Source organism: Muntiacus reevesi, chromosome 1, assembly GCF_963930625.1.
Source record: "Muntiacus reevesi chromosome 1, mMunRee1.1, whole genome shotgun sequence".
Classification (NCBI taxonomy): domain Eukaryota; kingdom Metazoa; phylum Chordata; class Mammalia; order Artiodactyla; family Cervidae; genus Muntiacus; species Muntiacus reevesi.
In genome coordinates this window covers 55964249-55992151 of record NC_089249.1, presented here as the reverse complement: position 1 = coordinate 55992151, position 27903 = coordinate 55964249, and the positions used below count along the sequence as shown (strand labels likewise).

General features: G+C 55.5%; 1 protein-coding gene across 5 annotated transcripts in view; it reads right to left on the bottom strand.

Annotated features, from left to right (window-relative positions):
* ZC3H7B (zinc finger CCCH-type containing 7B) overlaps positions 1 to 27903 on the bottom strand; it is a 58363-nt gene that overhangs the window by 13671 nt on the left and 16789 nt on the right. For 2 of the 5 annotated variants that reach the window (XM_065944617.1, XM_065944626.1), the window contains exons 2-15: positions 20332 to 20390; positions 16553 to 16586; positions 16217 to 16414; positions 15214 to 15372; positions 12351 to 12431; positions 11184 to 11240; positions 8222 to 8264; positions 7413 to 7606; positions 6798 to 7119; positions 5909 to 5997; positions 5013 to 5112; positions 3379 to 3540; positions 1181 to 1386; positions 83 to 183 (exon numbers count right to left, since the gene is read on the bottom strand). In XM_065944617.1, coding sequence (XP_065800689.1) covers positions 83 to 183; positions 1181 to 1386; positions 3379 to 3540; positions 5013 to 5112; positions 5909 to 5997; positions 6798 to 7119; positions 7413 to 7606; positions 8222 to 8264; positions 11184 to 11240; positions 12351 to 12431; positions 15214 to 15372; positions 16217 to 16414; positions 16553 to 16586; positions 20332 to 20384 — 1799 coding nt within the window. In that variant the 5' untranslated portion in view covers positions 20385 to 20390. The remainder of the gene's footprint in view (positions 1 to 82; positions 184 to 1180; positions 1387 to 3378; positions 3541 to 5012; positions 5113 to 5908; positions 5998 to 6797; positions 7120 to 7412; positions 7607 to 8221; positions 8265 to 11183; positions 11241 to 12350; positions 12432 to 15213; positions 15373 to 16216; positions 16415 to 16552; positions 16587 to 20331; positions 20391 to 27903) is intronic. The other 3 variants (XM_065944634.1, XM_065944641.1, XM_065944645.1) reach the window with 2 other exon arrangements.

Genomic DNA, 27903 nt, shown 5'->3' with positions numbered 1-27903 from the left:
GCATCTAAGCTGCCCCAGGGGGGCTCTCCACCTGCCCCCCTCCCTGATCCAGGTCGTGGGTCTGGCTGTGGGCCTCACTCACTTGTTGTTGTAGAAGCTGTGCTTGGCAGCCAGGTTGGAGCAGACAGACGGAGAGTCCTTGGTGCCTTTGCTGATGATCCGGGGTTTACTGTCAAAGCAGATCTGCCCGGGGAGGGGGTGGGCTGGGACCCAGCATGGTCACCCCAGAGGGACAGACTGGGTCCCTGCAAGCTCTGCCCTGAGTCAGGGGGGTGAGGAAGGGAACCCCAGGGTCTGTGACCCCCGCCTCTCTGATCCCACCACTCCAAATGCCTAGGGCAGGGATTACTCCTTATCTCTGAGCCTTCATTTCCTCAGCTGTAACCCGGGGGAAAAACCACACCTGCTCTGTCCCACGGGTTCACTGTGAAGCCAAAGAAGGATCTAACGGAACTGCAGGTGTTTTGTGAAGTCTATGCAACCACTAGGCTGCGGACTGTGGTCCCCTGAAGGGAGCGGGAACCCCACCTGCTCTAAGAGTCAGAGGAAAGGGTTGGCTGTGTGAGGGATGGGGGCTGGCCGAACAGCACCACACTCTGCTGGCAACCCAGACCCAGGGCCCTCACTTCCCAGAGATGGAGCTTGTCCCTGCCCACATCACGTGATGCATGGTGGGGATGCAGGGGCCAGCAGGGTCTCCTGTGACAGCTCTGGGGAGGAAATGATCAGCTTGGTGGGGCTGCTGGCATCACCCTTAAGACTCAGAGGGTCCAAGACACAGAAACACAGAGAAGGTACCCCGGGGAGAGGGCCTGGCCTGGACACGGGCAGGGAAGTGGGCAGGAAGGCGCCATGGGCATTGACGCCAGCACAGCTGGATGAGGAAGTGTAGGGGGCTTAGCATGAGTTCCTAGGACAGCTGAGTTGGGCCTATGGTGGCCGGAAGTCAAGAGCCAGGTGTGGTTCCTTCTCTTTCTGGCCTCAGTTTCCAACTCGGCAAAATGAGGGGACTGGATAGGATATGGGCTCTAGTGCCATAGGGTCCTAGGGGCCTAACTTTCTGACAGTCCCAGGACCTACTCATTGTAAGGGCAGGCCTCCAAAACCCTCAGGTCCCTGGGCTCATCGCCCACTGTGGAGCCTCCCACGGTCTGTGCATGGGCTGGGGAGGGGCTGGTACCTCACAGAGGAAAGTGAAGATGCCCTGGTGCTCCTTGAGGAGCTTGGCGATGGTGAGGCTGCCGCGCTTGACGCCCCCCAGCGGGTCAAAGAGCAGGTCGCGGTTAAGGGTGCCCTTCCGCTCCTCCGTCCACACGTCGATCTCCTCCTGATGGTAGGCGAAGGTGCAGTTATCCCCGTACTTACAGTCCTGCTTGTTAATCATGTCTGCAAAGAGGCAACAGGACACACGTTCCGCCAGGCGGACGGCACCGCAGTGCCCTCGCGGCCACTGCCGCGACCGGACGGGCAGGCAGCCACCCAGCGGGGCTTGGGGGAGTTTGCGTTCATCCCCGCTCCTCCACTGCACAGAGCTGCTGTGTATGGGCCAGGAAGACGGCAGGCACCAGTGGGCTTTGTGGACATAGCGAAAGTGAAAGTGTTAGTCGCTCAGTTGTGTCCGACTCTTTGCAACCCCAAGGACTGTAGCCCACCAGGCTTCTCTGTCCATGGAATTCCCCAGGCAAGAATACTGGAGTGGGTTGCTATGCCCTTCCTCCAAGCGATCTTCCCAACCTAAGGATCGGGGTCTCTCACATTGCGGACAGATTCTTTACCGTCTGAACCACCAGGGAAGCCCAGACATATATAAGTCTCTAAATAAACATGGGAGGTTTTATTATTATTATTAGTCACTAGGAAAATACCACCGGTGACAGAAGGCACGGGCCTTGGGGTCTGGCAGATGTGAGCTGGGGATTCCCTGTTATTCCTGAGCCTGAGCTGTCCGTGAAACGAGAACACGGTTGTTGTAGGAATTAAGTGAAATAATACATAAAATAATAAGTGATGATAGTAAATAAAATAATAATAAACAAACTCCTGGGGCCAGGGAGCTGGGAAGGCAGCAGGTTTATAATCTGGAGACCAGCCATTCCCTGGGAGTGGGAACTGCTTTTCTTTCTTCGTCCCCCTCCCTCACACTCTTAAGTCGGCCCTGGCCCCCAGCCAGGCTTGCTGGCACACAGGGATGAGCAGGCCGGTGGCCGAGTGACCCCACAGACAGTGGGCTCTGCATCCAATGGGGAGCCCTAGGAGGGGTGGGTCCCCAGATCGGGCACTGCTTGAAGGAGGAGCAGAGGATGACCAGGTCCCAGGGTACAATGTGTGCAAGAGTCAGGGTTCAGTGTATATGGTGACTGTGAGGGCCAATGGGGGACCTGTAGGCCTCATGGAATCGGGACTCCATCCACACTGGCTGGGGCATGACTGGAGGAGACCTTCAAGCTCAGAAATGGCAAGTCTTTAAGATCCAGCTGGGGGACTTCCCTGGTGGTCCAGTGGCTAAGAATCCGCCTTTCAATGCAAGAGGCACAGGTTTGATCCCTGGTCAGGGAACTTAAGATCCCACATGTTGATGGAGCAACTGAACCTGTGGCTACAACTCGAAAGAAAAGCCCACATACTGCAAAGGAAGATCCCACAACCGACACAGCCAAAAATAAGTAAGTAAATATTAAAAAAAATAAAGCTAGCTCTTAAAAGATCCAGCCAGGAAGACGAGCTGATCCAGAAAGCCTGGGTGGGCTACCGCGACGGGCTGGGTTGGGGGACAAAGGCGGAGCCTGGGGCAGGCTCCCAAAGTCTCAGTTTTTTCACTCAGAGTTGTCGTGAGGATGTGTGATGGTGGGAACAAAAGGGTGACACTCTAAAGCTCTGAACACTATTAAGACTGTTCAGGTCTTGCACCCAGATGGCACCCAGACGCTTGGTTGGGAAGAAGAAGAAAGCAAATGAGGTACCTGTCAAATATCCACAACATGTCAACCCAACATGAGCCAGAAGGGAGGATGATGACAACACACGAATTTTTAAAAGCTAGGGTCTGTCCAGCCCTTCCTATGGTCCAGTCTCCAGTGCTTTACATGGTTTCTCTCCACATCCTTCCCATAGCCCTTTGGGGCCTAGCAGTGTATCAGAACCGTCTGACCCTCACACCCAGGAGCTGCTGAGGCCCCAGCTTGAGTGTGACGCACGGAGGCTCTCGTCTGTCTGCAGAGCTGGTCAGGACTGGAGCTGCTTGTCCTCACGTGGACTCCATCCTCTCTGGACCACCCCTGTCTGCCTGCCTGTCTGCCTGCGCCTCACCGCAGCGCCACAGCTGGCTGTCGGCAGCTGGGCCCTTGGCTGTGCCACCCGCCCCTGCGGCGGCCCACCCACCTTTGCACAGGTAGTAGGAGCCCACGAAGCTGGTCTTGGTGGGCCGGGGCCGGATCCGCTTCCACGTCTGGTCCTCAGCGCTCCGGAGCCGGCCGAGCAGCGTGTCCCTCTTGCACTTGTGCTCAAGGCCCTCGCGGTAGGTGTAGTCGCCCGCTCTGGGGCCTGTGGGGGCGGGGAGGACCAGGACTGTGGTTCCGGAGGCAGAACTGAAGGGCGACGGGGGACTGGCCACCCCACCCCCCTGCCGCCTAGAAGCCCACTTCCTTCCTCTGGGCCTCCTGCCAGCTCCTTGCCTGTGCTCCCTGTGGACAGGGTGTCGGGGCTGGCCGGAGAATACCCTCCGAGGAGCCCCTTCTCAGCGCCCACCCCCTTTCCACCACCGCCCTGACTCTCTAGTCAGAGAGCCTGACCATGCCAGTGTCTCCTTGGAACAAAGGATGAAGACAGCCGAGCAGAGAGCAGGCTCCGTCTGCTTCTTTTCCTGCCCCAGGAAGGTGCGGCCAGCCTTCCTTAGCCTCCCTCCCCTGCTCCTTTTCCTTTTTATCCTGGTCCTCCCAAATCTTCTGACCAAGGGACTCCCCTCCCACAACAACGGAGTAGGGAGAGTCTCCCCAAAGAGACCAGGAGAACCAAGATCTCTCGTGGGGACCCATGTGACGTGGCTGGCCAGCACTTGGTAGGCAAAAGCTCTGCTTTCCTAGCAGGGGGCTGCGGATCGGGCAGAAGATGCGCTCCGTACAAGGAAAAAACCTCCTTATGGGCACAGACACCCAGCTAGACGGTGTTCTGCCCCCTGGCCCCGCAGGGCCACGGGCTTCACAAGATGACTCTGGCAGTCACGACATGAATGTGACAGGGAGGGAGTGGACGACAGCAACAGAGGACCTCTGAGGTCCTGTCAACTCCAGCCCCTCTGAGATGGAGATTTCCAGGCTGGGAAGATTTGTAACCCTGAGATACCCAGAGAATATTATTCTGAAACATCAGGACCGTGGAATTCTAGAAGATGAAATGATGTGAGTCTAGAAATCTGAAATTCTAGGTGTGTTGAAAATTGTTTACCAATGCCAGGCACCTATCTGGAATTGCTCCTACAGTCTCCTTTGGGTTTGGGGGTGGGGAGCCCAGGAAATAACCTTTTCCAAGCTCCTCTGTCCCCTAGATTCTAGGCAAGGTTTGAATTCACCCAGTGAGAGGTGGATGGAGAGGTAAATGTGGACAGGGATGCAGACTGCACTTTCTCAGTAGATATGTTTGCAGCAGCTAGCTAGACCCTGCCTTCCACAGCCAGGAGCCAGCCTCTGGGCTGTGGGGTAGCCGTGATACTGGCCGGCAGCCCCCTGAGAGAAGAGCTCTGTGTGAGCAGCATACCCCACTTCTGGGCCTCAGCTTGTGGAAAAGTAGCCCACAGGTCCGATGGTGTCTCCTGGCTTCCACTCCTCCAGCCTTTCTGGCAGTTTTGAAAGTCTTGCCCCCCCTGACATCCTGAGCTGCTCTAAATAGCCAGCAGGGCTTCTGTCTTCCCAGACTTCTCTCTGACGGGTGCACTGGGCTTCTGTCATTCTGGGATTCTATGCTCCTGAGATCCCTGGCACCTCTGGGCAGAGGGGCGGAGCACAGAGGTGTGGCCTTACCTGTTTTGGGGTAGCAGAGCTGACAGGCCTGCTTAAACTCGTGGGTGGCAGCCAAGGGGTTCTTGATGAGCAAGGCGGTGTTGGGCATGGAAGGCTCTGGCTGTAACAGGAGGAGGTTGACCATTTTAGGTGCTGGACGGTGGCCAGAGCCACCAGGGCCAGCCTGGGCACCAGAAGTGTGACACTACCCCCCAACCACACCCAAGTGCCGAACCGCAGCCCGCGACTCTCCTTCTTCCCCCAGCCCCCCAGATGGGGAGGTCCTTGTTACATGATCCAAGAATCCAACAGGGCTACTTCAGCCTAGCCGAGGTGCCTGGTGACAGTGACCTTGGCCCAGAACCTTTCCTTGAGTCAAAGTCCAACGTGAAAGGAGTGAAACAGGAGTGGCCCTGACTGGGGCCTAAGGACAGCCCGCCACCCCCCACCCAACCCATCCTCTCTCCCAAGCCCCCACGGCCTCATTAGATGGGAGGAAGGCAAAACTCAAGAGAGGTTGGGTGGCTTCCCCAGGGCCATATAGCTACTGTCTTGGCTGAGGCCAGAGTCCAGGTCACTTAAGACCTGGACAGATGCTCTCCTCAACTCACACCTGTCTGAATCCTGAGATCAGGGATGTTAAAGACCCTGGAGAGATCACTCAACCCTCTGAACCTCGATGCCCTCTTCTGGTCAGAAAAGCAAGGGCCAAGCCCTCTACTTGCTCCCAGCATGCCACCAGGCCAGGAAGGGTCTGGAAGGGCTGGGAAGAAACTGTCTCTGGCCAGCCTGCTCGAGAGATGCTGTACCTTATCCCACGTTGAGGGCTCACCCCCAATCTGGAGCCCACAGCGCTTTGCCTCCACCCCCCAGAGAACACGAGGTACCTGGGCACCCATCCTCGCCAAGTCACTCACCGAGGGGGCTGGCTTCTGAGTACCGCTCGGGGGACGATGGTCCTGTGAGTTGGCGTCCTCTGGGCGAGAAGACGCAGGGGTCACCTGCCCTGAGGGGTGTAAGGGGCCCTCTGTATTTCTGTATTTCTTGTCTGTATTTCTAACTTGGAGAAGCCATTCAGGCCACACATGCTCTCCTGTGTGGGCCATCGCCCACCCGGGGACAGAGAAGCTTCCCCGCTCGGGCACGTCCACCCCCTGCTTACACCTTCTATGCCCTGATGGCCCCCCGGGAGAAAGCCTGAGCTCCTCAGCTTGGCTCATGGTCCTCTGAGACCAGCCTCAGGCCTTCAAGGCCCCCTAACCTGCCCACCCTATGGCCAACTCCTCTGCTCATCCAACAGACCCTCCAACACCAGGCCCGTGTAGCATCACTCCCTTGGCTGGCAGGGGATCCTGCTAGCTGTCATCTCCTCCAGGAAGTCTCCATAAAGCCCATCTGTACCCCCCGGGGATCCCCATCAACAGTGAGCACTCTAGGCTAGGTCTGTTGGAAAACCGGTCCCAGAGAGGCCCAGGCAAGTCTGTTTCCTTGCAGGGTCCAAGGTCAGAGTGGTGCTGGAGGAGCCCATGGCCTTACATCCTGCCCCCAGCCCAGGACTGTCCTCCCACCAGTCTAGCGACCCCAGGGTCCCAGGAGGCTGGGCAGAGAGCACCAGACTATATCCCAGCCCTGCTCTTGATCTTAAACAAGTCCCTGAGGTCTCGGGCCCACGCTGTGGTGAGCATCACAGGAGATGCAAAGCCGGGGGCCCCAGACCAGGAGAGAGTTGCCATCCTAGCTGCACTCTCCGGAGACTAGAGACAGTCGGCACTTGGCCAGCTTTCAGGGGGTAGCGGGAGGCCTCACCCAGGAAGGAGCTGGGCTTGTCCAGGGAACCACGGGACGACCCGAAGCTGTCAAGGGCGTCCAATCGGGTCTCCGAATACGGCAGCAGGTCCAGAGAGTCCAGCCCTGAGCCCGGGGGCTCCAGGGCATCCAGCACGGAGGCTGCCAGCTTCTTGGAGGGGTCCACGACGAGGCCGAAGGAGGCAGGGGGCAGCGGGCTGGACACGGGGATGGAGCCCCCCACCACGGGGGGCAGTAGCGGGGTCCCACCGGGGAACACGGGGATCAGCTGGGGCAGCTCGCTGGGCACACCGCCGCCAGGCAGGCCACCTTGCACCAGGGACTGCGAGGTGGGAACAGAGGGAGGGGTTGGAGGAGAACATGAGTGAGGACCTGAGTGCCCAGGCCTGTTCCACAGGGTGGAGCCAGGGTCCTTCAGTCTCCCTCCTGGACGCATGTTCTGTACTTTTCATGTTCCATCCAGCTCAAGCTGCCCTCCCCGAGGCCTCAGTCTCCCCACTGCAACACAGATGTGGGGCCTTCCCTCCACCTCACCTGGGATGTGAGGATGTGATGGGGTCCCAGCGGGGAGGGGGGTGAGGGATTCCAGGAACAAAAAGGGATAGCCTTGCTCACCAGCGAGTCCAGGAGGGTATCCAGCTCCGGACCAAAGACGTCCCCGTCGGAGAAGTCATCCAGGCTCTCGGTGCCGGGGAGGGCCCTGCTGCTGCTGTCCAGGGGGGCCAGCAGGTCCAGAACGTGAGGGAAGAGGGGCATCGTGGGGGTGGAGGGGAGGGGGGCCGGGGAGCCTCGCAGGTCCACGTAGCAGTCTGTGGATGGGGGTAGGCTCAGTAGCTGCAGGGGGTCCCATCTGGTGGGAATGGGGGAGCTGGCCCGGGGCCCAGGGCTCCTCACCCACCACCTGTCCTCCTCTCCTGCCTCCCCGGAGCCTGGAGCCCTGCCTGCCCTGTGGCCTGACCCCACGGGGAGGCTCAGCTGGAGTGAAGGCAGGCCCCGCAGGCCAGGGGAGGGGCCTTCAGTCCTGCAGCGTCTCCAGACGGGCCAGGTCAGTACCCACCTCTGGGGTATGCAACACCCCCTCTCAAGGACACTGTGTAATTGTGACCCCCTCGTGGAAGCCAGTGAGGAAGAGAAAAGGAGAGGAGGACTTCGAAAAGGTGGAGCCCCAGCTGAGTCCTATGGAGGTGGCCTCGTACCTCCCAGGCTGGAGACTCGCCCTGCAGGGGAGCCTGTTTTCCTGCACCCACTCTTTTCTTCCATGCTTCAGGCAGTCCCCAGGGCAGGGAGCCCCCAGGAGCCCTGTCTGCAGGGCCAGGGATCTGCAGGAGCTTGACCCAGCTGACCTCCTGAGGTCGTGGCGAGGGAGGGGCTGAGTTCTGCCCAGGGCGCATCTCCACCCCAACATCTGGCATCAGGGACACTACCTGTTTCGATGTCATCTATGGACCCCAATCCATTGGAAGTTCCCTGTAGAGAGGGGGGACGGGGTGGGTCAGACAGACACGGGCTGGGAGGGCCCCCTCCCTGAGTGACCACCGCTGGTGTTAACCACCAGGCCGGCTGGGCAGGGGCCTCATGTCTGCCTCTCACCGGAGTGTCCTCGGGGGGAGGGGACACAACCTCTGAGCCGGTTCCTTGCCCGTCACAGGGGGGTGTTTTACCAAGCCCTCCATGTTCATGCCAGGTGTGGACAGGTCACAGCTCAAAGCCAAAAGCACCAGTCTCCTGATTGACCAGCGTCCCCTTGCCCAGTTACAGCCCCAGGCCCAACCAGGCCAGGTGGGACTGCCCTGCCACCTGCGGATCTCCCACTGGAGGAAAAGCTGGGCCCAAGCCTGCCCTGTGGGCTTGGCCAAGTCCCCGCCCTCTCTGGGCCACCTTCCTCATCTGTAAAACGAGGACAGCACAGTCACCCTCCTCCCCGGGCTGTTAAAAGGATGAGATCACTTGACGTTTGTACAGAGCTTAGAACAGAGCCTGACAAACAGGAAGTGCTGCATGTGTCTGTCGAATGTGAAACATCAACTTTTAAATCCAGGCCACCAGGAGGTTAGCCCGGGGAAGCTGGCGTTCTCGTTCACCGGCCTCCACGACTGGCCCAAATGGACTCGCCTGGCTCGCGTCCAGCTCTGGGCCATGGCCTGCCTTTCCCCACCTGCCTCCAGGCCCTCAAGCGAGCGGCTCCCTCCTCTCCACCTGCCCACATCCCGCAGCCTGGCTGCTCTGCGAAGTCCAAGGTGAGCAGGAGGCCAAGGCTGCCTCAGGCTCTGTCTGGTCCTGGGTCTCACAGTCCTCCTTGCGTCTGGCTCCCCATGCTGCCAAGAGTGCCCCGGGGCCTCGCTGTCTCCAGAGCATGGGGAGTGCCCTGTGGGCACAGCTCGTGCCATCTCTGCTCCCAGGCACGCGGGGGATGACTGCCTGGCTGGCACCTCCACACTGGAGAATCTGGTGGGGAGCCCAGCGGCCAGGCTCAGATGCAGCATCTGAGTCGGACCTCCAGAAGGTCAAGGTCAAGGGATCCGGCTGGGACTCTCCCCCTGTCCTCCCATCCCACGTGTGTCCGCAGGCCACTGTGTGGTGGTGGTATGTGGGTGTGGGAGTGTGTGGTGGATGTGGGGGGGGGGTGTGCACATGTGTACGCACACATGGCCCCATGCTACCACAGTGAGGCAGGGTCTGACCTGGTCCTCTCCACCGTGGAGTCCTCTCTGCCTGGGCTTCTTAAAGACTCCCATCCCTGTGACCAACATGTAGTGGGGGATCCATAAGGTTGCAGGGATGGGTGGCTGGCTTGGCAGGGGCTGGGGTGCCCACTGCCCCACACAGTACCATTTGTGGCCTCCCGGCTGCAGACTCAGTGGACACCGAGGGTTGGCCCTTGTGGAGCTGGGCATCCCACCCGTATCTGCTGTGACCCTTTGGCCATGATCATTCAGTCATTCAACAAATGTCTTCTCAGCACCTGCTGTGCCTGCCCTGTGCTGCTCTGCCTGCTGTGATGAGCAGACACATCCCCTCATGGGCCCCGAGGACCTGCAGGGGCTCCCCAACCCTGCCCTGGACAGACCCGCAAGGCCCAGCCCTACCCCGGGCACTGCACTCCTTTATGCCAGCCACACACCCACCCGGGGACCTGGGCGCCAGTGTCTTCTCCATTTTACAGAGGGAACCTAAGGCCAGGACATGATGCCATTTCCTCTAGGTCATGCCACCCGTGACAGCAGCAGACCCTCCAGTCTCCAAAACTATGAGCAATAAGTTTCTTATTTGTAAGTCACCCAGTACCTGGCCTTTTTTTAAATTTTGTCATACCACGTGGCATGTAGGATCTTAGTTCCCTGACCAGGGATGGAACCTGGGGCCCCAGCAATAAGACTGCTAAGTCCTAGCCAGCGGACCACCAGGAAATTCCCAGCATTCTGTTGCAGCGGCCTGAACAGACTAGGACATTCCCTTAATTTAATTGCTTTTAAGGACCCAGTATGCACCAGGCCTAGCAATTGTGATTGCAAACCATCCCGAGTGCTACACAGGCAGGTCCACATGTGCCTTGCTTGCAGCCTGGCAGGCCCCCAAGGGCGAGGACACGCCTGACTCAGCTCTGGCCCAGCGGCAGTCCAGGGCCAAGAAGGGGTTCCCTGGGAGTCTGTGGAGTGAATGAGTGAATGAGCTGTCCTACTGTGTGATGCTGGCCAAGTCCCCTCGTCACTCTTGTGCTCACTTTCCCCCTTGTGTACAACAAGGAGGCGGGACGCCAGCCATGGTCAGCTCTTCCAGCCCATCCCCCTCCCCAAGCCCTCCTGAGTAGTGCCTGTGTGGTGGGTGGTGGGGGGTCTGATGTGTGCAGGGCCCTACCATGCCCCCTAGACAAGGCCTGGTGGTCTGATCTCAACTGCCTTTCTTTCTCAGTCCTACTCCCACTCTTCCTGTTGCCATTGGCTTCTTTCTCGGGGTCCACGAGTGAGGGTACCCCCGATGGTCCCCCTGCAGTGACCTAAACCTGACTCTAAGGTGCAGGGACCACTCGCAGCACCGGAGTCACACTCCACCCCCCTACTCTGCCCCTTTGGTCCCAGGAGGCCCCTCCTGGAAGGGGGAGGTGCTCTGAGTCTCTGGGCTACTCTCAAGAGCCTGGTTCAGGCCCAAGCTGTCATCACCCCTCGTCAAGAGGCAGGAGACTGGCTGCAGTGTGAGAATGGGGACAGATTGAGCCCAACCCTTCAGTGTGATGCCTCTGGCTCTGCTGCTTGAGGTCGTTTATATCCGAGAACAAACCCAAACCTCTTACGATAGATGAACCAAGATAGGCTGGTCCTGGGCAGGGGGTGGGGTGAGGGGCGGTGGTATAGGTTGGGGGGATCTGCTCGGGGTCCTGCCCCATCCTACCTGATCTGCCACACCAGCCGCAGTGCCATTACTGAGCAGAGAAAAGGTTTCCAATTCCTGCCAGAGATTGGAGAGAGATGGGAAGAGATGGTGATTCTGCAAAGGTACCCAGGGTTCCACCAGCTGGGGCTGCAAAGGAGCCCCAACCAGGCAGGTGGGGTCTGCAGTGCCCCCCCCCCCCAAGCTCCCTGCCCCCAGGCTTGCAGGGAGTCACCTGCCCTATCTCTCTGAGTCCCATTTGGGTGTTTTCTTCCTGCAACCACGACCAGGGCAGAGGACTTCTAGGTACACACTTCTGTGGGTGCCCGGCACAGTCTCAAATACTCTCTCCTTGTGATCCTCCCATGAGTCCTCTATTGTTGTTGTTGTTGTTTACTTGCTAAGTTGTATCTGACTCTTTGTGACCCCATGGACTGCAGCACACCAGGCTTCCCTGCCCTTCACTATCTCCCAGAGTTTGCTCAAACTTGAGTCCAATGAGTTGGTAATGCCATCCAACCATCTCATCCTCTGTCACCCTCTTCTCCTCCTGCCCCCGATCTCTCCCAGCATCGGGTCTTTCCAAGGAGTCGGCACTTCGCATCAGGTGGCCAAAGTTCTGGAGTCAGCTTCAGCATCACTGAGCCCTCTGAGAGGGGATACGATTATCCCCACATCCCAGATGTGGAAAAGACGGGGGAGAGAGGAACTAACTTGCTCCAGGTCACAGCAGAGACTCTAGAGCTGTACCCTCTGCTGCATGTGGTTTCCTGGCCCAAAGTAGGAGCCAAATGAATACACATGGATGTGAACGAGCCAAACAGATATCGACAATTCAAACATGCACCACATGGGGGTTATCTGAGAACAGGTGGCTGAAGGACGCCAGTGTCAGCTGAGGCCATCTCTGGGGTGTTAAGGTCATCCAGGGCAGGGGACGGAGTGGGCTTTAACAGCTGGTGTCTAAGGCGAGCTGGGAGCTTTGGCTGTTCTTTCCTCTTCCAAGAGGCTCTGGAAGTTGTCCCAGGGCTTTCAGCCAACAGACAGGGAAGATCACCTGCTGTCACCCCCTCTGTCCTGGCCTGGCCCCAGCCCCCCTCACCTACATCTCTCAAAGGTGCCTGGCCCCCTCCACACGTCTCCCCAACCCCAGCCCCACCCAAGCCCCAGTGCCCAGAGCCCACCTACCTGGGGCCTCTTATATGCCTTCCGAACTCGAAGCCCAAGCTTCTGAGCCAGCTCCTGACCAAGCTGAGTTACACTTTCATCCTGAGAAGGCAAGACACAGGGTAAGGGTGGGTTAGTTGTTGTGCTCCAAATGCTTGTGCAGCCCAGCAAGGGGGGACAGGGTCCCCATTATCCAAGGTTATGGATAAGGAAGCGAGATCCTGGGAGGGGACGCTAGCTGCCCAGGTCACATGGCCAGCGTGTGGGGGGCTGGGGCCAGGAACCCGTGCTTCTACTGTTCCCTTTATTGTGGGGAGTAGAAAGGAATACGTTTTGGGTTTCATTTCAATGTTATCTTTTTGTTTCCACAATTCATCAAGTAACAGTCACTGCAGAAAGCAGAAATGTCAGAGAGGGAGCAAGGACTCCCCTGGACCATCACCCTAGACTCCCACCCCACCCAGAGGGAGCTTAGCCAACATGGGTGCTGTGTGTCCCTACAGATCTCAGCTAGGGACTCACACACACGTGGATGACAAAGGATGTTTAGTTTCGCTTTGTGGGGATTTTCTCTTTCTTTTTGTATATAAGTGAGATTATATTATACCTATCGCTTGTTCTACAATGGGCTTCTTTTATCAAACAGTGTCTTGGAACTCTGCAAGTGAGGACAAACAGATGGAGCACGGACACCAAGGAATGAGGCTGGGTGAAGTCTAGAAGGCGCCTGGCCCATGGTTGTGCTCAGTAATGGCACCCAGCACTCCTTCCACCCTCCCAGTCTGTACCACTGTCTGTGTGCCAAGCACAAGCTGGAGGCCAGGGACACCAGTCACAGAGCAGGCGGGGTCCAGGCCTCCCAGAGGCTCCAGTCCAGTGGGGAGACCAGTCAGGAAACAGAGAAACAGCGTCAGACGGGCAGTGGAGACACTGTGTGTCCCCCACCCCCCCACCTCACTGACAACTCCTAGAGCCCAAGGTCTGGGTCACCTCTGGTCCTGACGCCCAGTGCAGAGCAGGGCCTGGTCAGTGTTTGCCTGGGAAAACGGGGGAATTCTCTGACTCAAAGGCAGAAGTCCTTGTGTGGGTACGTCCCTCCGGGGAGCTGCCAGCCCTCACAGGTCTGGCTCCCTGGCCTGTACAGAGAGGTGAGAGCCACCCTCTCCTCTTGTAAGAGGGCAGGCCCGGGACCCAGATGTGGACCTGCTGCAGATGCTGAAGAACTCGGTGGAGGTCGGGGACTAGGTCATAAGAGAGCTTCTCAATGGTAGAGTAAACTGAATTGGAGAAGCAAGAATAATAAACAGAAAGTGTAACAACAGTGAATGTTCTGAACTCTTACTGTGTCCAGCCACTGTGCCCATGCCCTGTATGACTTTCTGATTCCATCCTCAGTATGGCCCCATGGTGCATGGTATACCATCACCCCCACTTCATGTCATTGCCCCCACTTTACAGGGGTGCAAACCAAGACTCAGAGGGGCTAAGCCCTGTGTCCGATGGCACAGAGCTTGTAGATAGGAGACCCAAGATTAGAACCCAAACCCAGACCAGTTATCTGGCACTGACATTCCTGATCACCCTGCCTATAGCCTCGTCTCTGCTCTGCCCACTCAAATCTTTCTTGCTTCTTCCAGCCTCAATCAAGCCCTACCTCCTCCAGGGAGCCCTCCAGGATCTTGACCACTCCTGAGAGCTCTCTCAGTCCTTCCTGGGCAGCTTTTACCCTTTTCCAAGCCCTTTCACACCCGTGGTTCCAGAGACAAAGTGGGAAGGGCACTATATGGACAAGGGGCTGAACTGCAGAGAGGGGAGGAGGGGCTTTGCCAGGATCATGGCTCCGTGCAGCCAGGCCTAGACCTCAAGGCTGTCTCCATGTGTCTCCCTCCAGACTGTGGGTCCCTGAAAGGCACAGATCTGGACACTCTGTGGGCGCTTTGTAAACATTTGTTAAGTTGATGGATAAATGGGGAGGGGACATATGCCTAGCTGTGCATGAGCTGGGGCAAGCAAGACCTTAGACTGGATTTTCCCATTGACCTTCCCCACCTAATGATACCCCAGACGTCAGGATCGCACACATGGCACCCCATTAGGTGCTCCCTGCAGCCCTGGACTCTCAGAGATGGGTGGAGATTAACAGTCAGATTGCTCAGGCTTCCCTGGTAGCTCAGTGCCAATGCAGGAGACGTGGGTTCAATCCCTGATCCGGGAAGATCTGACATGCCCGGGGGCAGCTGAGCCCATGAGCCACAACTGCTGAGCCTGTGCTCTAGGGCCTGTGCTCCCAGCTTGAGTAGCCCCAACTCGCCGCAACTAGAGAAAGCCGACTCAGCAGCGAAGACCCAGCACAGCCAAAAGCAAATAAAAGTGAAAGTGAGTCGCTCAGTCCTGTCTGAGTCTTTGCGACCCCAGGAACTCTACAGTCCTTGGAATTCTCCAGGCCAGAATACTGGAGTGGTTGCCGTTCCCTCCTCCAGGGGATCCTCCCAACCCAGGGATTGAACCCAGGTCTCCGGCATTGCAGGCGGGTTCTTTACCAGCTGAGCCACAAGGGAAGCCTCCCAAAATTACATATATATATATATACAAAAGAAATCAGACTACTGGGTTCAAGTCTTGACCCTCCCACCCCTCATTGGGATCTTCAGCAAGTTCCCTCCTCTCCATTCCTCTGTCTCCTCATCTTTAAAATGGGGATAATGATAGTGTCTATCTCACAGGACTCTCTCAAGGGTTAGGTAAGTTAATCCACGGTGTATGTTTAGCAGTGCCTGGTGTTAGTATCAGCATCTCAGCAGAGGAAAGCAAGGCTCAGAGGGGTGAGGCGCTTGGGCCCAGAGAGGACGGGGAGCCTGGCCTCCGCGAGCGAGGCGGCACTCACGTGGGGCAGGGCCAGGGAGCAGCGGCTGCTGCACGCGTAGGCCTCCTTGTGGCGCCCCAGCTCGGTCAGGGCCCGCGCCTTGCGGAACAGCGCCCGGATGTTCTCGCTGTCCAAGCCCAGGGCCTTCTCGCTGTCCTCCAGCGCCTTCTCGTACAGGCCCTGCCAGAGAGGAGCAGGGGCCTCCCGTCAGCCTGAGACCCTCCCTCCCCCAGCCTCCTGCCTGCACCGGGACAGAGGACCAACCTCCTCCCTTCCTCGCAGACGGGGCGGGGGCGAGGGCTCCAGGAAACAGCGCTGGTGTTCAGTCCCAATCAAGGACGTTTGTGTGTCCAGCCAAGGAGCACTGGCAGGACATGGAGGGGAAGGGCCTTCGAATTCTACAGTCATGAGCCTGGCCACTCAGAAGATCAAAGACTGTGAGTAACAAAGACACCTCCAGAAGAGGCAACACCAAGAAGGCGGCTCAGCACACAGAACATAATGTGAACAGACATCTGGTAGACCCGTTCATCCAGACCCAACTCCCCTAACCATGACCCTTGGCAGAGCCCACTGCAGAGCGCCATAGGTTCTGGGGAATGACTGAAGCCCTGAGCGAGGACAGGGAAGAGGAGAAGGCTGGAGCTGCAAGAATGAGGGAAAGGCAGAACCTGAAGTCTGGAGAAAGGAGGAAGGTGGTGGAGGATGAAGAGGGGGTTTGTAGAAAGAGACGATGATAAGGGCAGCGGTCCTCAGCCCTGAGGGTCCACAGACTTCTGCCAGGGCCCAGGCCATCCCAAGAACCTAACTTAACTCATCTGGGGCAGGGCTTGGGCTCCATATCATGACAACACTTTTTAATAAGAATTAGTCCTTTAAAAGCTCTCCAGGTGAGTCCATTGTGTGCTGGGGTTGAGAGCCCTGGGAGCAGAGGGTGGGGGCGAGGGGCATGGAGGCGGAGGGGGCATTGGGGCGGAGGGGCCATGGGGGCGTCTGGGTGGGACCAGGCGGTGGGGGAGCTCACCATGGTGAAGTAGCAGGCGGCCCGGTTGACGTGGAGCCTACACAGCAGTTCCCGGGGCAGGGCCACCTGGTCGGAGGCAGCGTAGTCGGCCACGTTCAGCCCCTCCATGTACTGCACCAGCGCCTGCTTGTAGTCCTTCTCCCGGAACAGGTCATTGCCCTCAGCGAACAGGTTCTGCACCAGCTTGAGCAGAAAGGCCTGCCGGGGCAGGGTGTGGGGATGGGGGTACTCAGGGGGTCTTTTGCACCCAGCTCTGGCCCTGCCACCCAAGCCCCGTGTCCCCCACCAGGAACACCCTGCCCTTTGCCTTTCCCGAGCCCAGCCCCTGATGCTCACCTCATATTCTTCTTGCTTTAAGGGTAGGGTCGACCTACGGGAAAAGGAGAAGGACACAAGGTCTGGGTGGGCCCAGGGTTCTCAGCCTCCCGGAGGCCCAGGAGCCAGAGCCACAGGTTAGAGGCTGTGCCTGGGAGCTGGTTCCCCCAGCTCAGACCTCAGACGTCACCTTGTGGACTGGGATGAGGGGACAGCAGTTTTGGGTTTTTTCCCCTAAATCAACACCATGCTGGCCCTCTCTTTCCTACAAAAGGATGATGGAAGGTCCTGCTTTTGCCCCAGGGCCCACCAGCCAGGCTTTTCCAGGTGCTGCTGCTGTTGTTCCATTGCTAAGTTTTGTATGACTCTTTGGTAACCCCATGGACTGTAGCACACCAGGCTTCTCTGTCGTCCTCTATCTCCCCACACTTGCTCAAATTCATGTCCACTGAATCGATGATGCTATCTAATCATCTCATCTGCTGCCACCCCCTTCTCCTGTTGCCTTCACTCTTTCTCAGTATCAGGGTCTTTCCCAGTGAGTCGGCTCTTCGCATCAGGTGGCCAAAGTATTGGAGCTTCGGCTTCAGCATCCGTCCTTCCAATGAATAGTCAGGACTGATTTCCTTTAGGATTGACTGGTTAGATCTCCTTGCAGTCCAAGGGACTCACAAGAGTCTTCTTCAGCACCACAGTTTGAAAGCATTAATTCTTTGGCACTCAGCCTTCTTTATGGTCCAATTCTCACATTTACACATGACTACTGGAAAAACCATAACTTTGACTGTACAGATCTTTCCGGATGCACATTTCTGAGAAGGAGCTCTGGCTGGCTGTCCTCTGCCTAAGAAACCAGTCCTTGGAAATGGTCCCTGGGACCATGTCCCCCCAAACCAAACTTGCAACTTCAGATTCACGGGCAGCACCCAAAGTCTACCTCGGGGGCCATTTGTTTGGGAGTCTCTGCACTTTTTCTGTCCCTGCCCACAAGACACACATAACCCCAGCCAATGCCCAGCATGTAGAACCTAACCCTTCCTGCCAGACTCAGCAAAGTAGGTGGGTCCTTAGGCATGCTCTCCTGTCTGTGAGCCGTGGAAACAATGCCAGCTCAGAACAGCTGAGCCCAGAAGAAAGTGCGAAAGAAAGGAAGGGAGAGGAAGGGCCCTCAGGGAGAAAGGAGAACGAAAGCGTGAGCCCAAGGCACATTTGTGAGGCTACACGGCAGCACTGGAAGGGAAGCTGGGGTTTGTCTTCTGGTCTCTCATGTCACAGAGGGGAAATCAGACATTCAGAGAGGGGCAGCGACAGGCCCAAGGTCACACAGCAGGTCCAAGCCAGGGGCAGAGAGCAAGGCTGGGGCTCGTTCTATTGCATGGAGCCACTGTGAATACCTAGGCAAAAAAGAACAGCTTAGGGACTTCCCTGGTGGCTCAGATGGTAAAGGATCCGCCTGCTAATGCAGGAGATGTGGGTTTGAACCCTGGGTTGGAAAGATCCCCTGGAGAAGGAAATAGCAACCCACTCCAATATTCTTGCCTAGAGAAATCCATGGACAGAGAAGCCTGATGGCCTACAGTCATGGGGTCACAAAGAGTTGGACACGACTGAGGGACTAACACAGAGACCTCCTTGATAGTCCAGTGGTTAAGACTCTGTGTTTCCAATGCAGGGGGCACGGGTTCAATTCCTGGTTGGGCAAGTATGTCATATGTCATGGAGCAGTCAAAAAAAAAAAAGGCAGCCTAAGCTGGTGAGTGACAAGTGATGACCCGGAGGTCCCCTGAGGAGGGGGAGGTGTCCCTGACTGTGACGGTGGGGCCGGCCACCCACCCTCCCACTCGCCACCCACCATCAGAAACCAGGGCCTGTCCCTCCTCGCTCAGCCCTGGCCGCCCGCCGCTCTCCTCCTAACTCATCTTCCACCTCCAGCCTCTCTTCCTCCAGCCTCAGCTTCATCTTCAATAGGTCACACCCTGTCCTCAAGGTCACCTTATCCTGGTGTTTAAGGCTCTACACAAGCCCGTCACCCACCTGTCCGCATCACCTCACGGCTCCTGCGGTGCTCGGCGCCCAGCTAAGCACACGAAGTCGGCACGCGAGGAAACAGCCATTTTCAAAGGAGCAGGCCTGACTGTATATCCTGGAGTCCCTCAGGAGACCAAGGTGTGGTTTCCTGGGAGGGTGTCCCACTGCTAAACCTCCTCAGAGCTCTCCTTCGGGAAGGGGAAGGAGGACACACAGCCAACATTCACCCCCAAGTGCGATGATCCAGAGGGGGAAGGGGCATTCTCTCCGTTTCACAGACACTGACCACAGGAAGCAGGGGCACCGGGATGGGGGTTAAAATCTGGAGCTTGGAGGTCCAGTTCCACAGGAATCAGTGACTAGAAGATAGATTCTTACGAGACAGGATTCCCAAGGCCTGTCTTGCTCTCCAGAATGGCCTCTGAGCAAAACTGGGGCATCTGACCAAGATCAACGCTCTCCTCCAGATGGAAGACGAGCCCCCTGTGAAAAAGGGTGAGGCCACAGCTCTGAGCAGGCAGAAGCCAGGAAAAGTGGCCGTTTTGCAAGTTGAGGAAGGAGAACGTGTTGTGAGAATATAAACACACAGCAGATCATGTGTGTGTGTGTGTGTGTGTGTGTGTGTGTGGAAAAACACCCAGCCTGTGCTGAAAAGGCAGGTCGTATTTTGCAGGTCTGCGTGAGCACAAAATCAGGGAGTATATAAGGATTTGTGGGGCTTTTCCGGTGGCTCAGGGGTAAAGAATCTGCCTGCAGTGCAGGAGACACAGGAGACACAAGTTTGAGCCCTGGGTCAGGAAGATCCTCTGGAAGAAGAAATGGCAACCCATTCCAGTATTCTTGCCTGGAATATTCTATGGACAGAGGAACCTGACAGACTAACAGTCCATGGGGTCACAAGAGTCAGACACACCTGAGCTACTAAACAACAACAGCAATGAGGGTTTGTATGTGCAAACTCCAATTTTATAGGGAGTCATATTTAAGAACACAAAATGAGACACAAAGAACTGCTAGACAGTCTGTCAGGGTTTGGAAAAAACTCTTGCAAATGAGGGGCTGGAGCTTATGCTTCATCAGAGTCATGATAAACGTGCCTGTGAGGGTCCATTTCAGAGAGAGAAGAGTTAATAAAAATATTTTGTGTGTAAAGAAAAAGATGAAAAAACCAACATGGCTTATGGGTACCAGGGGCAAATAATGGAAAGAAATTTGGGTTTTGGAGTCCACGAGACCTAGGTTAGAATTCCGTCGCTTAGCAGCTGTGTGACTGTAAACCAGTTTCTTAACCTCTCTGAGCCTCAGCTTTCTCATCTGCAAAATGGAGATAAAACCACCTGCTTAATTGAGCCGTTGTGAAGATGAGAGAGACGACGGATGTGAAGGGCCCAGCATGGAATGGAAAGACGTGCTCAGCAAGCAAAGACTACTGACTTATTATGGGATGTGCACAGACAAGCAAGAGAATTAACAGGGAGCGTAGGAGCATGCGGGGAGGGGGAAGGTAAAATGATACGCTGGACGAGACTAGCGGGTGGCCAGGGTCAGGTCAGGAAGCGTGTGTGTGCCTGAAGATCACGGCTCAGGGTTAGGAGCACCCCTGGCCCCTGCCCCGCCAGCCCTTCCTTCTCACTCCCAACACACAGGGCAGCCTGAACAGCAAAAGCTCAGTAAGCGAGGAAAGGGAACCCTGGAGAAGACATGCTCTGGGATGTCCCAGAGGACCGCACCCTGCCACCCCCCGACCCCCGCCGCCCCAAACACACACTCACTGAATGAACTGCAGCCCCTTCTCGATGTCCGCCTTCCGCCTCTGCCTCTCCATCAGTCTCTGCGGAGAGAACGCCGTCCATCAGGAAGTCAGCGGGGCCGGTCGCCGTCCACACCCACCTCCCTACCGTGCGTTCCCTCACTCCTGGCTCACCCCATCTCACGGGGTGTCGGGGTGTCCCTGAGGGCGGTGACCTGTCTCGAGGCCCACACAGACCTCCAGCACACAGCTCTCCCTCCACACCTGCACCCCCACTGGACCCTAAGTTTGGACAGCACCTTCGATGGGCAGGGGGGTTCGTGAAGGCCACCCGCCCTTCCCCACACATGGCTGGGGCTGCCAAACTGCACAGGACACCCTCAAGTTCAAGGGAAAATTCTTGCTTTACCAGCAAGCACAGTTTAGGGAGGAGAAGCACAGAAAATGCCAGCATGGCCCTGACTATAGCGACAACGCAGCCTCACACGTGGGCCAGGCACACTGGATCAGGCTCTCGCTGAATCTGCCAGGAGGTGGGTATCTATTTTTTCTTTTTTTTGCAGTATCATGTGCCATATGGGATCTTAGTTCCCTGACCAGGGATCAAACTTATGACCCCTGCATTGGAAGTACGGAGTCTTAACCACCGGACCACTAGGGAAGTCTTGAGGTGGGTGTCATTTTGTCCCCGTTTTACCAGGAAACTGAAGCTCAGGGGGCCCCCATCATAAGCTGGCTGGCCTCCACCACACCAGGCCATGGTGGCCTGGTACCCGCACCATCTCGGCGAGGTGGCCTGAATTCCCCACATTATGGATGAGGGGAGACCAAGGCTCAGGGGTGGTCCGAGGCCGCACAGCAAGTGAATGGCGCTGAATTCATGCAGGGATCTGCTCCAGAGATGAAGAGAGTGAAAACGGAAGGCGGGGGTGCTTCAGGAGAAGGGAGGCGCAGGCAGAGCAGCTAGGGGTCTGGTACCTCCAGAGTAAGGCCCCCCCCAACCCCCAGAAGCTGGAAGCTCCTGGCCAGATCCAAACAGCCCGCCGGGCTCCTCCTCCATGCCACCTCGGAGCTCAGCTGATCCCGCCCAGTGACAGCCCCGAGGGGGCCGGGCCTACCCCGGGGAGACGGAGTCTGGGGCACTCACTGCCCCGCTGGCCAGCACTTTCCACCCCAGCCGCTCCCAGGCTCTTTCCAGGTTCTGCCCATCAAACCATTACTGTGAGAGGATTCAGGCAAGGCTGGGGGATGGGACAGCCAGGGACCGCTGGACCCCTCCGGCTTCATATCTCAGCCCCGCACAACATCTTCAGAGGGCTGATATGCAGCCACAGGGAGAGAGTCCTCACTACCTCACTGGCAAAGAGGTCTAAGAAAGTATAAAAAACACCTAACTACTTTGGAGAGGCAGCAAGTGTACCAAATTGATACTTTCTAAAAATTCTCTGCTTCCTTGTTCTTTATTCCCCATCCTGGGTTTGACCACCTTGTCCTCACATAAGGTAAGTGGGCAGGGGGTCACTATCCCCATTTTCCAGATTAGAAAAATGGGACACAAAGAAATGAAATCTCTTCCCAAAGTCACTTAACCACCGAGCGGGCAAACCAGGCTGAAACCCAGATTGTCAGAGGCCATAGCCCTCGCCACACCCCGAGCCGTGAGATGCCATGCGGCCCAGGTCGGGCAGGGTGGCCCTGAGGCTCCAAGGAAAGGGGTGGGAGTATTAAGAACGAGGGGCTCAGCCCACGGGAACCTCGCTCCTCCCGCCAGTCCTTCCCAGGAGGGCTGGAGCCATGCCGCATCTTCAGGCTCCCAGAGCAGCACTGCTCACGCCCGTTCCCCACCCCAGGCAGGACCGGGGCCACGGGCAAGCATTCACTATGCGTCTGCTGGCCCTGCCAGGGCCTTGGGCCAGCACTCTGGACTCAGACCCGGGTGTGAGGGCCAGCATTTGCACACCACGTGACTCTGGATCTTGGTCATGTGCCTGATGGATGGGGAAAGTGGGGCTGATGGCACTCCCGATGCGCTGTCATGGGTTCAGAAGATGACACGTGCGGAAGGCCTGGCTCGGAACGACAGTCCAACAACCGTGCGAGTGTGTGCCATCCACTCCCTCTTGCCAAAGATGCTGCACGTGTTTGCTGGGATGGACCCAACCGCTGAGACCCTGTTCTCTTTCAGGAGGCAGGCAGCAGTGGCCCCAGACTGCCCGCGCCTCCCCCAGCCGGCCTCCTGGTCGGTCTCCTGGCCCTCGGCGTCCCTGTCTGTGATACAAGTGCTCATCCTCCTTAATACCCACGCCCCACATCAGGGCTCCAGCCAGACGGCCTGGGGGGTTTCCCGCCTCCAGGCTTTTACCTTTGCTTTTCCTTCCGCCTATGCTGCCATGCTTCTCCATCCATCCTTGTTAATGAAACGCCATCCATCCTTCCAAGTCCGGTTCCTCCCTGGAGCCGCTCCTACTCTCTCCAACAGCACCATCACACACTCAGTTACCCTGTTTCCTGGGAGCCTGGGGTCAGACCCTACCTTGCCCTGGAAGAGAGGCTCATTGGGTGGAAAGACAGCAGCACAGCCCAGCGCTGGCCAGGGAGCTGGGGGAGAGTGTGGGGTGGGAGGGAAGAAGGACCCGGCAGGCCTGGACCACCAGCAACCCAGGTGTGGCCAGAGTGACTACCCCCAACGCTGCCACGCCCACGGCCACCGCACCCACGGTCTCCCCATCCGTCCCTCCCCGCCACCTGGGGTGTTGTCTGCCCCCACTTCCTCAGTGCCATCACAGGGCTCTCTCAAACTACAAATCAGACCCCGTCCTCCCCAGCCGAGAGCCTCTCTTGACCTTTGCTGGTCAATTTCCCCACACCAGTGCATGCCTCATGGGAACACAAGCCCTAGTGCTCCCCCACGCCGACCCCCCTGGGCCCCATTCAGCCCACGGTCTCCTCAGAAAACCTCGGGGGTCACAGACGCGTCTCTGAGTCTGTTCTCTAGGCCCTGAGGTCTGAACAGACTTAACAGAAACAAATGCTGCCTGTAAGCATACTGTGGTAATTCCTGACAAATCTGAACCTCATGCCAGGGAGTAAACATTCTCTTTATTCTCTGCCCCAGGCAGTATGAAGGCTCCACAGCCGGTGGGCATGAATGTGTTTCTCTGACCACCAAAATCCCAAAGCAGCAGTGCAGCCACACACATAGGCTGTGCAGAGGGGTTCCGATCCCCTCTAAGCGGCAGTTTCCTGCCATGTAAATCGGAGATTACAACTACTGCCCACCTACAGGATTTAATACATAGAAGGCACTCATTTCAGGGCCTGGTACACAGCAGACAATAAATGACGACTGTTAGATCAGAATTCCTATGCTGAATATTCAAGTCAACACGTGCTGTATGTCCATTATGTGCAGATGAGAAGAGGAGCTTTTGAAGAGCCACCAGCCACCTGTGATCAGCTGGAGAATTGCCATCCTGTTGCAGGCCTGTTGAGGATTCAGCAATGAACAAAGGTGACAAAGTCTCCCCTCCTTTATAGAGCACATGTTCTGGGGGAGGAAGGACACAACGTTTCGATTTAGGGGGCTTGGTGGTCCAGTGGCTAAGACTTCCAACGCAGGGGCCCTGGTTCAATCCCTGGGCAGGGAACTAGATTCCACATGCTACAACGAAGATCGAAGATCCTGCGTGCCGTACACAACGAAAGACCCAGTTCAGTTCAGTTCAGTCACTCAGTCGTGTCTGACTCTTTGCGACCCCATGAATCGCAGCATGCCAGGCCCCCCTGTCCATCACAAACTCCCGGAGTTTACTGAAAGACTCGGTGCACCCAAATAAATTAATAACTAAATATTTTTTAAAAATCAAAGGAACAAATAGATTTAAATTGTAATAACGGACAGAATAAGGAGATAGGGTGACAGGATGCTATAATTCCATAGGGGACTCGGGAACAGAGACCTCAATGACCAGAGGATACAAATCATTGTGAATGTTTGGGGAAAAGTGCTGAGGCAAAAGGAACAGTGAGTGCAAAGATCCTGAAATAGAGACTGGTTGGCATATTTGAGGAGGAACAGGAAGGCCAGTGTGGATGGACTGGGGTGGGTATTAGGGAGCATGGTGAGTAGGAAGGCTCTCCCCTACATGAAAACGTGTTGTCATTAAACAAATGAGATTTACTTAAATTTCACTACGGCCCCATCAGGCAGGAAAATAGTGCTTCCCAGAGGCTAGGGAAGTTGTTCATGACCATGTAGGGATGGTGGGGTCTGGGTCAAAAGGCCTGGAGAGATGGGCCTCAGACAGCCTCCATAACAAATGCCAGGTGAGCAAAGACACACACTGCCCGCCCCCCCCCCCCCCCCCCAGCCCCAGGAGGCACCGAATGCCCCACATGCCTCCCATTTCCCTCCCTTGGGAAGAACATTTTTACAGGTGGTTGTTATGAATTAAATGTTTGTGTCCCCGGGCAAATGCATATGTTGAAGCCCTAAGTGTGACTGTATTTGGAGATGCAGCCTCTGAGGAAGGAATTCAGGTTTCATGTAGTCACGAGCAGAGGGTTCTGATCCAGTGTTTTGTTCTGGCAGACTGTCTAGACGAATATAGATTTTGGTACTGTGAAGTGGGGTGTTGCTATAACAAACACTAAACATATGGACGCGGCTTTGGAGCCGGATGATGAGTAGAGACTGAAAAGGTTTTGAGGTACATGCTACAAAAACCCCTAGACTGCCATGAAAGGACTGCTGGTAAAAATGTGTATCTGCTCAGTCGTTCAGTTGTGTCCGACTCTTTACAACCCCGTGGACTGTAGCCCACCAGGCTCCTCTGTCCATGGGATTCTCCATGCAAGAATACTGGAGTGGGTTGCCATGCCCTCTTCCAGGGGATCTTCCCGACCCAGGGATCGAACCATAGTCTCCTGCCTCTCCAGTGGTAAAAAACATGGACACTAAAGGTAATTCTGGTAAGATCTCAGGTGAAAATGAAGGATAAGTTACCTAAAACTGAAGGAAAGGTGATCCTTGTTAAAAAGTGACAAAGTACTTGGCTGAACTGTGTTCTAGTGTTTGGTGGAGGGTAAACTTTGCAAGCGATGAAACTGGGTATTCAGCAGAGGAGTACAGAAGCAGTGGCCTGGGTCTAAGCCGAGTCTAAGCCGAGTATAGACGTGTTGGCACGGGTCCTCCTTACTGCTTTTGCTAAAATGCAGAGAAGAGAGATGAATTGAAGAAGGGATTGTTTAACAAAAGGAATCAGAAGTATCCATATCTATATCCATAATGTATCCATATTGCAAAAAAAATGAGGAGTGTTCTGAAAAGCACACTAGAACAACTGTTTGGTGTGTGGCTGAACAACTGTTTGGTAAGGAGATTAGTACGGATCAAACCAGCCATCAGCAGAAATCAGAAACAGAGATGGGATTATAGCAGCAGAAATAATGCCAGTCTGAACTGAAGGGCACAGAGAAAACTGAACGACAGAATGAAGGAAGGCCGTCATTAAAAAGAAGGAAACAATTCCATTTGCAGCAACATGGACGGACCTAGAGACTGTCATCCTGAGTGGAGTAAGTCAGACAGAGAAGGAGAAACATTGTATGACATCCCTTATATGTGGGATCTAAAAAGAAATGATACAAATGAACTCACAAAACAGAAAGAGACTCAGAAAAGGAACTTATGGTTGCCAGAGGGGAAGGGATAGTTAGGGACCTCGGCAAGGTCATGTACATACTGCTATATTTAAAATGGATCACCAGCAGGGACCTACTGTATAGCACATGGAACTCTGCTCAATGTTATGTACCAGCCTGGATGGGAGGGGATTTGGGGGAGAATGGATACATGTGTGTGTGTGTGGTTGAGTGCCTTCACTGTTCACTGAAACTACAACATTGTTAATAGGCTATACCCCAATACAAAATAAAAAGCTTAATGTTTGGGAGAAAAAAAGATCATTTTTCTTCTTGAGCTTAAAAGAAAAAAAAGAGTAAAGAGAAGGCTGTAGGACTTCCGAAGTTCTACAGGACAGGACAACAGAGCTACTTGGCTACAAACGTGCTCTATCCTTTAAGAAAAAGGAAATACAACCCTAAGGTGATTCAGGGATCATCAGGGCCGCCTGCTCCATTCCAAAGGGCGGGGCCACTGCTTCCTTTTCTACAAACCCAGAGTCTTGGGAGGCAAAGTGCTGGCAGAGCTGTGGGGGTGATGCTGCACCCCAGAGGCCCAGGAAGGAGGAACATCAAACCAAAGAAGATGCTTCTCAGGCTTTAAAATCGAATGGAATTTGCCCACTGGGCTTTGTACATACTCAGAACCTGTGACCTCTTCTTTCCCATGAATCCCTTTGAGAAGGAGACTGTGTCCCATGTCCATCCCACCACTGTGCTTTGAAAGCTTGTAACTTGTCTGGTTTCACAGGTTCACAGCTGGAGAGGAATTCTGCTTCAGGATGAATCATCCCTCTCCTCTCAACCATATCTGATTCAGATGAGACTCTGGACTTGAGAGTTGATGCAGGAACGAGTTGATAGTTTGGGGGTTACTGCGATGGAATGAATCTATTTTGCATGTGATGAGACCATGAATTTTGGGGGAGTGGGAAGAGTAGAATCTATAGACTGAATGTTTGTGTCCCCCACAAACCACATGTTGGAAGCCCTAACCACCAATGTGACTGTTAGGAAATAGGGCCTCGAAGGAGGTCATTAAGGTTAAATGAGACTATAAGGATAGGGTCCTGATCTGATAGGATTGATTTCTTTATTAGAAGAGACACCATACAGTTCTCCCTTCCTCTCCCTACAGGCAGGCATCACCAAGAAAAGGCCAGATGAGGCCAGTGAGAAGGCAGCTAGCCGTCTATAAAAAGGAAGAGAGCTCTCAGTAGAAACCAAATCTGCCAGCACCTTGATCTGGGTCATCTACGCTCCAGAACTGTGAGAAAATAAATGTCTGCTGTTTAAGCTGCCCAGTCTGTAATATTTTGTTATAGCAGCCAGAGCAGACTAGACAGTGGTTAAAAGGTTCTCAGCTAAAGAGGGAAGTGAGCTCCTCCACGGTGAGGGTCAGGCACAGCTCGCAGAGGGCACTTGGTGGAAGAGCAAGGAGCACATAAGCCAAATAAATCTTGTTTCTTTCTAAAGAAAAAAGCCCACGGAGAAAACCAAGGCCCCAATCCCCCCGGAATCCCACCACCAGACAGGGTGGTCCCCTCCCTGGTGAGGGTCCAAATTCTTGTAATTTAGGAATTCCAAGCGGGACCTGACTCAAATGAGCTCGTCTGAGAAATACAGCTGTGAATTAAAAGAGCCAACAGAAAATTATTCCATCAATATGTCAGCATGGTATGTGACCTCACACCCAGGGGCATGCTGGTTCAAATCCAAGATCTGCTCCCTATTAACTGCATATGAGCTGCTCAATTTCTCAGTGTCTCACTTCCCTCGTCCCTAAAACAGGAATAGTATCTACTGTCAGGGGTTGTTGTGCAAGTTCAATGAGATGTTTGACACAAGATACGCATTTAATATCAACTATTTTCATTCTATAATCATTATGATTACTTGAAAAGAGGAGCAA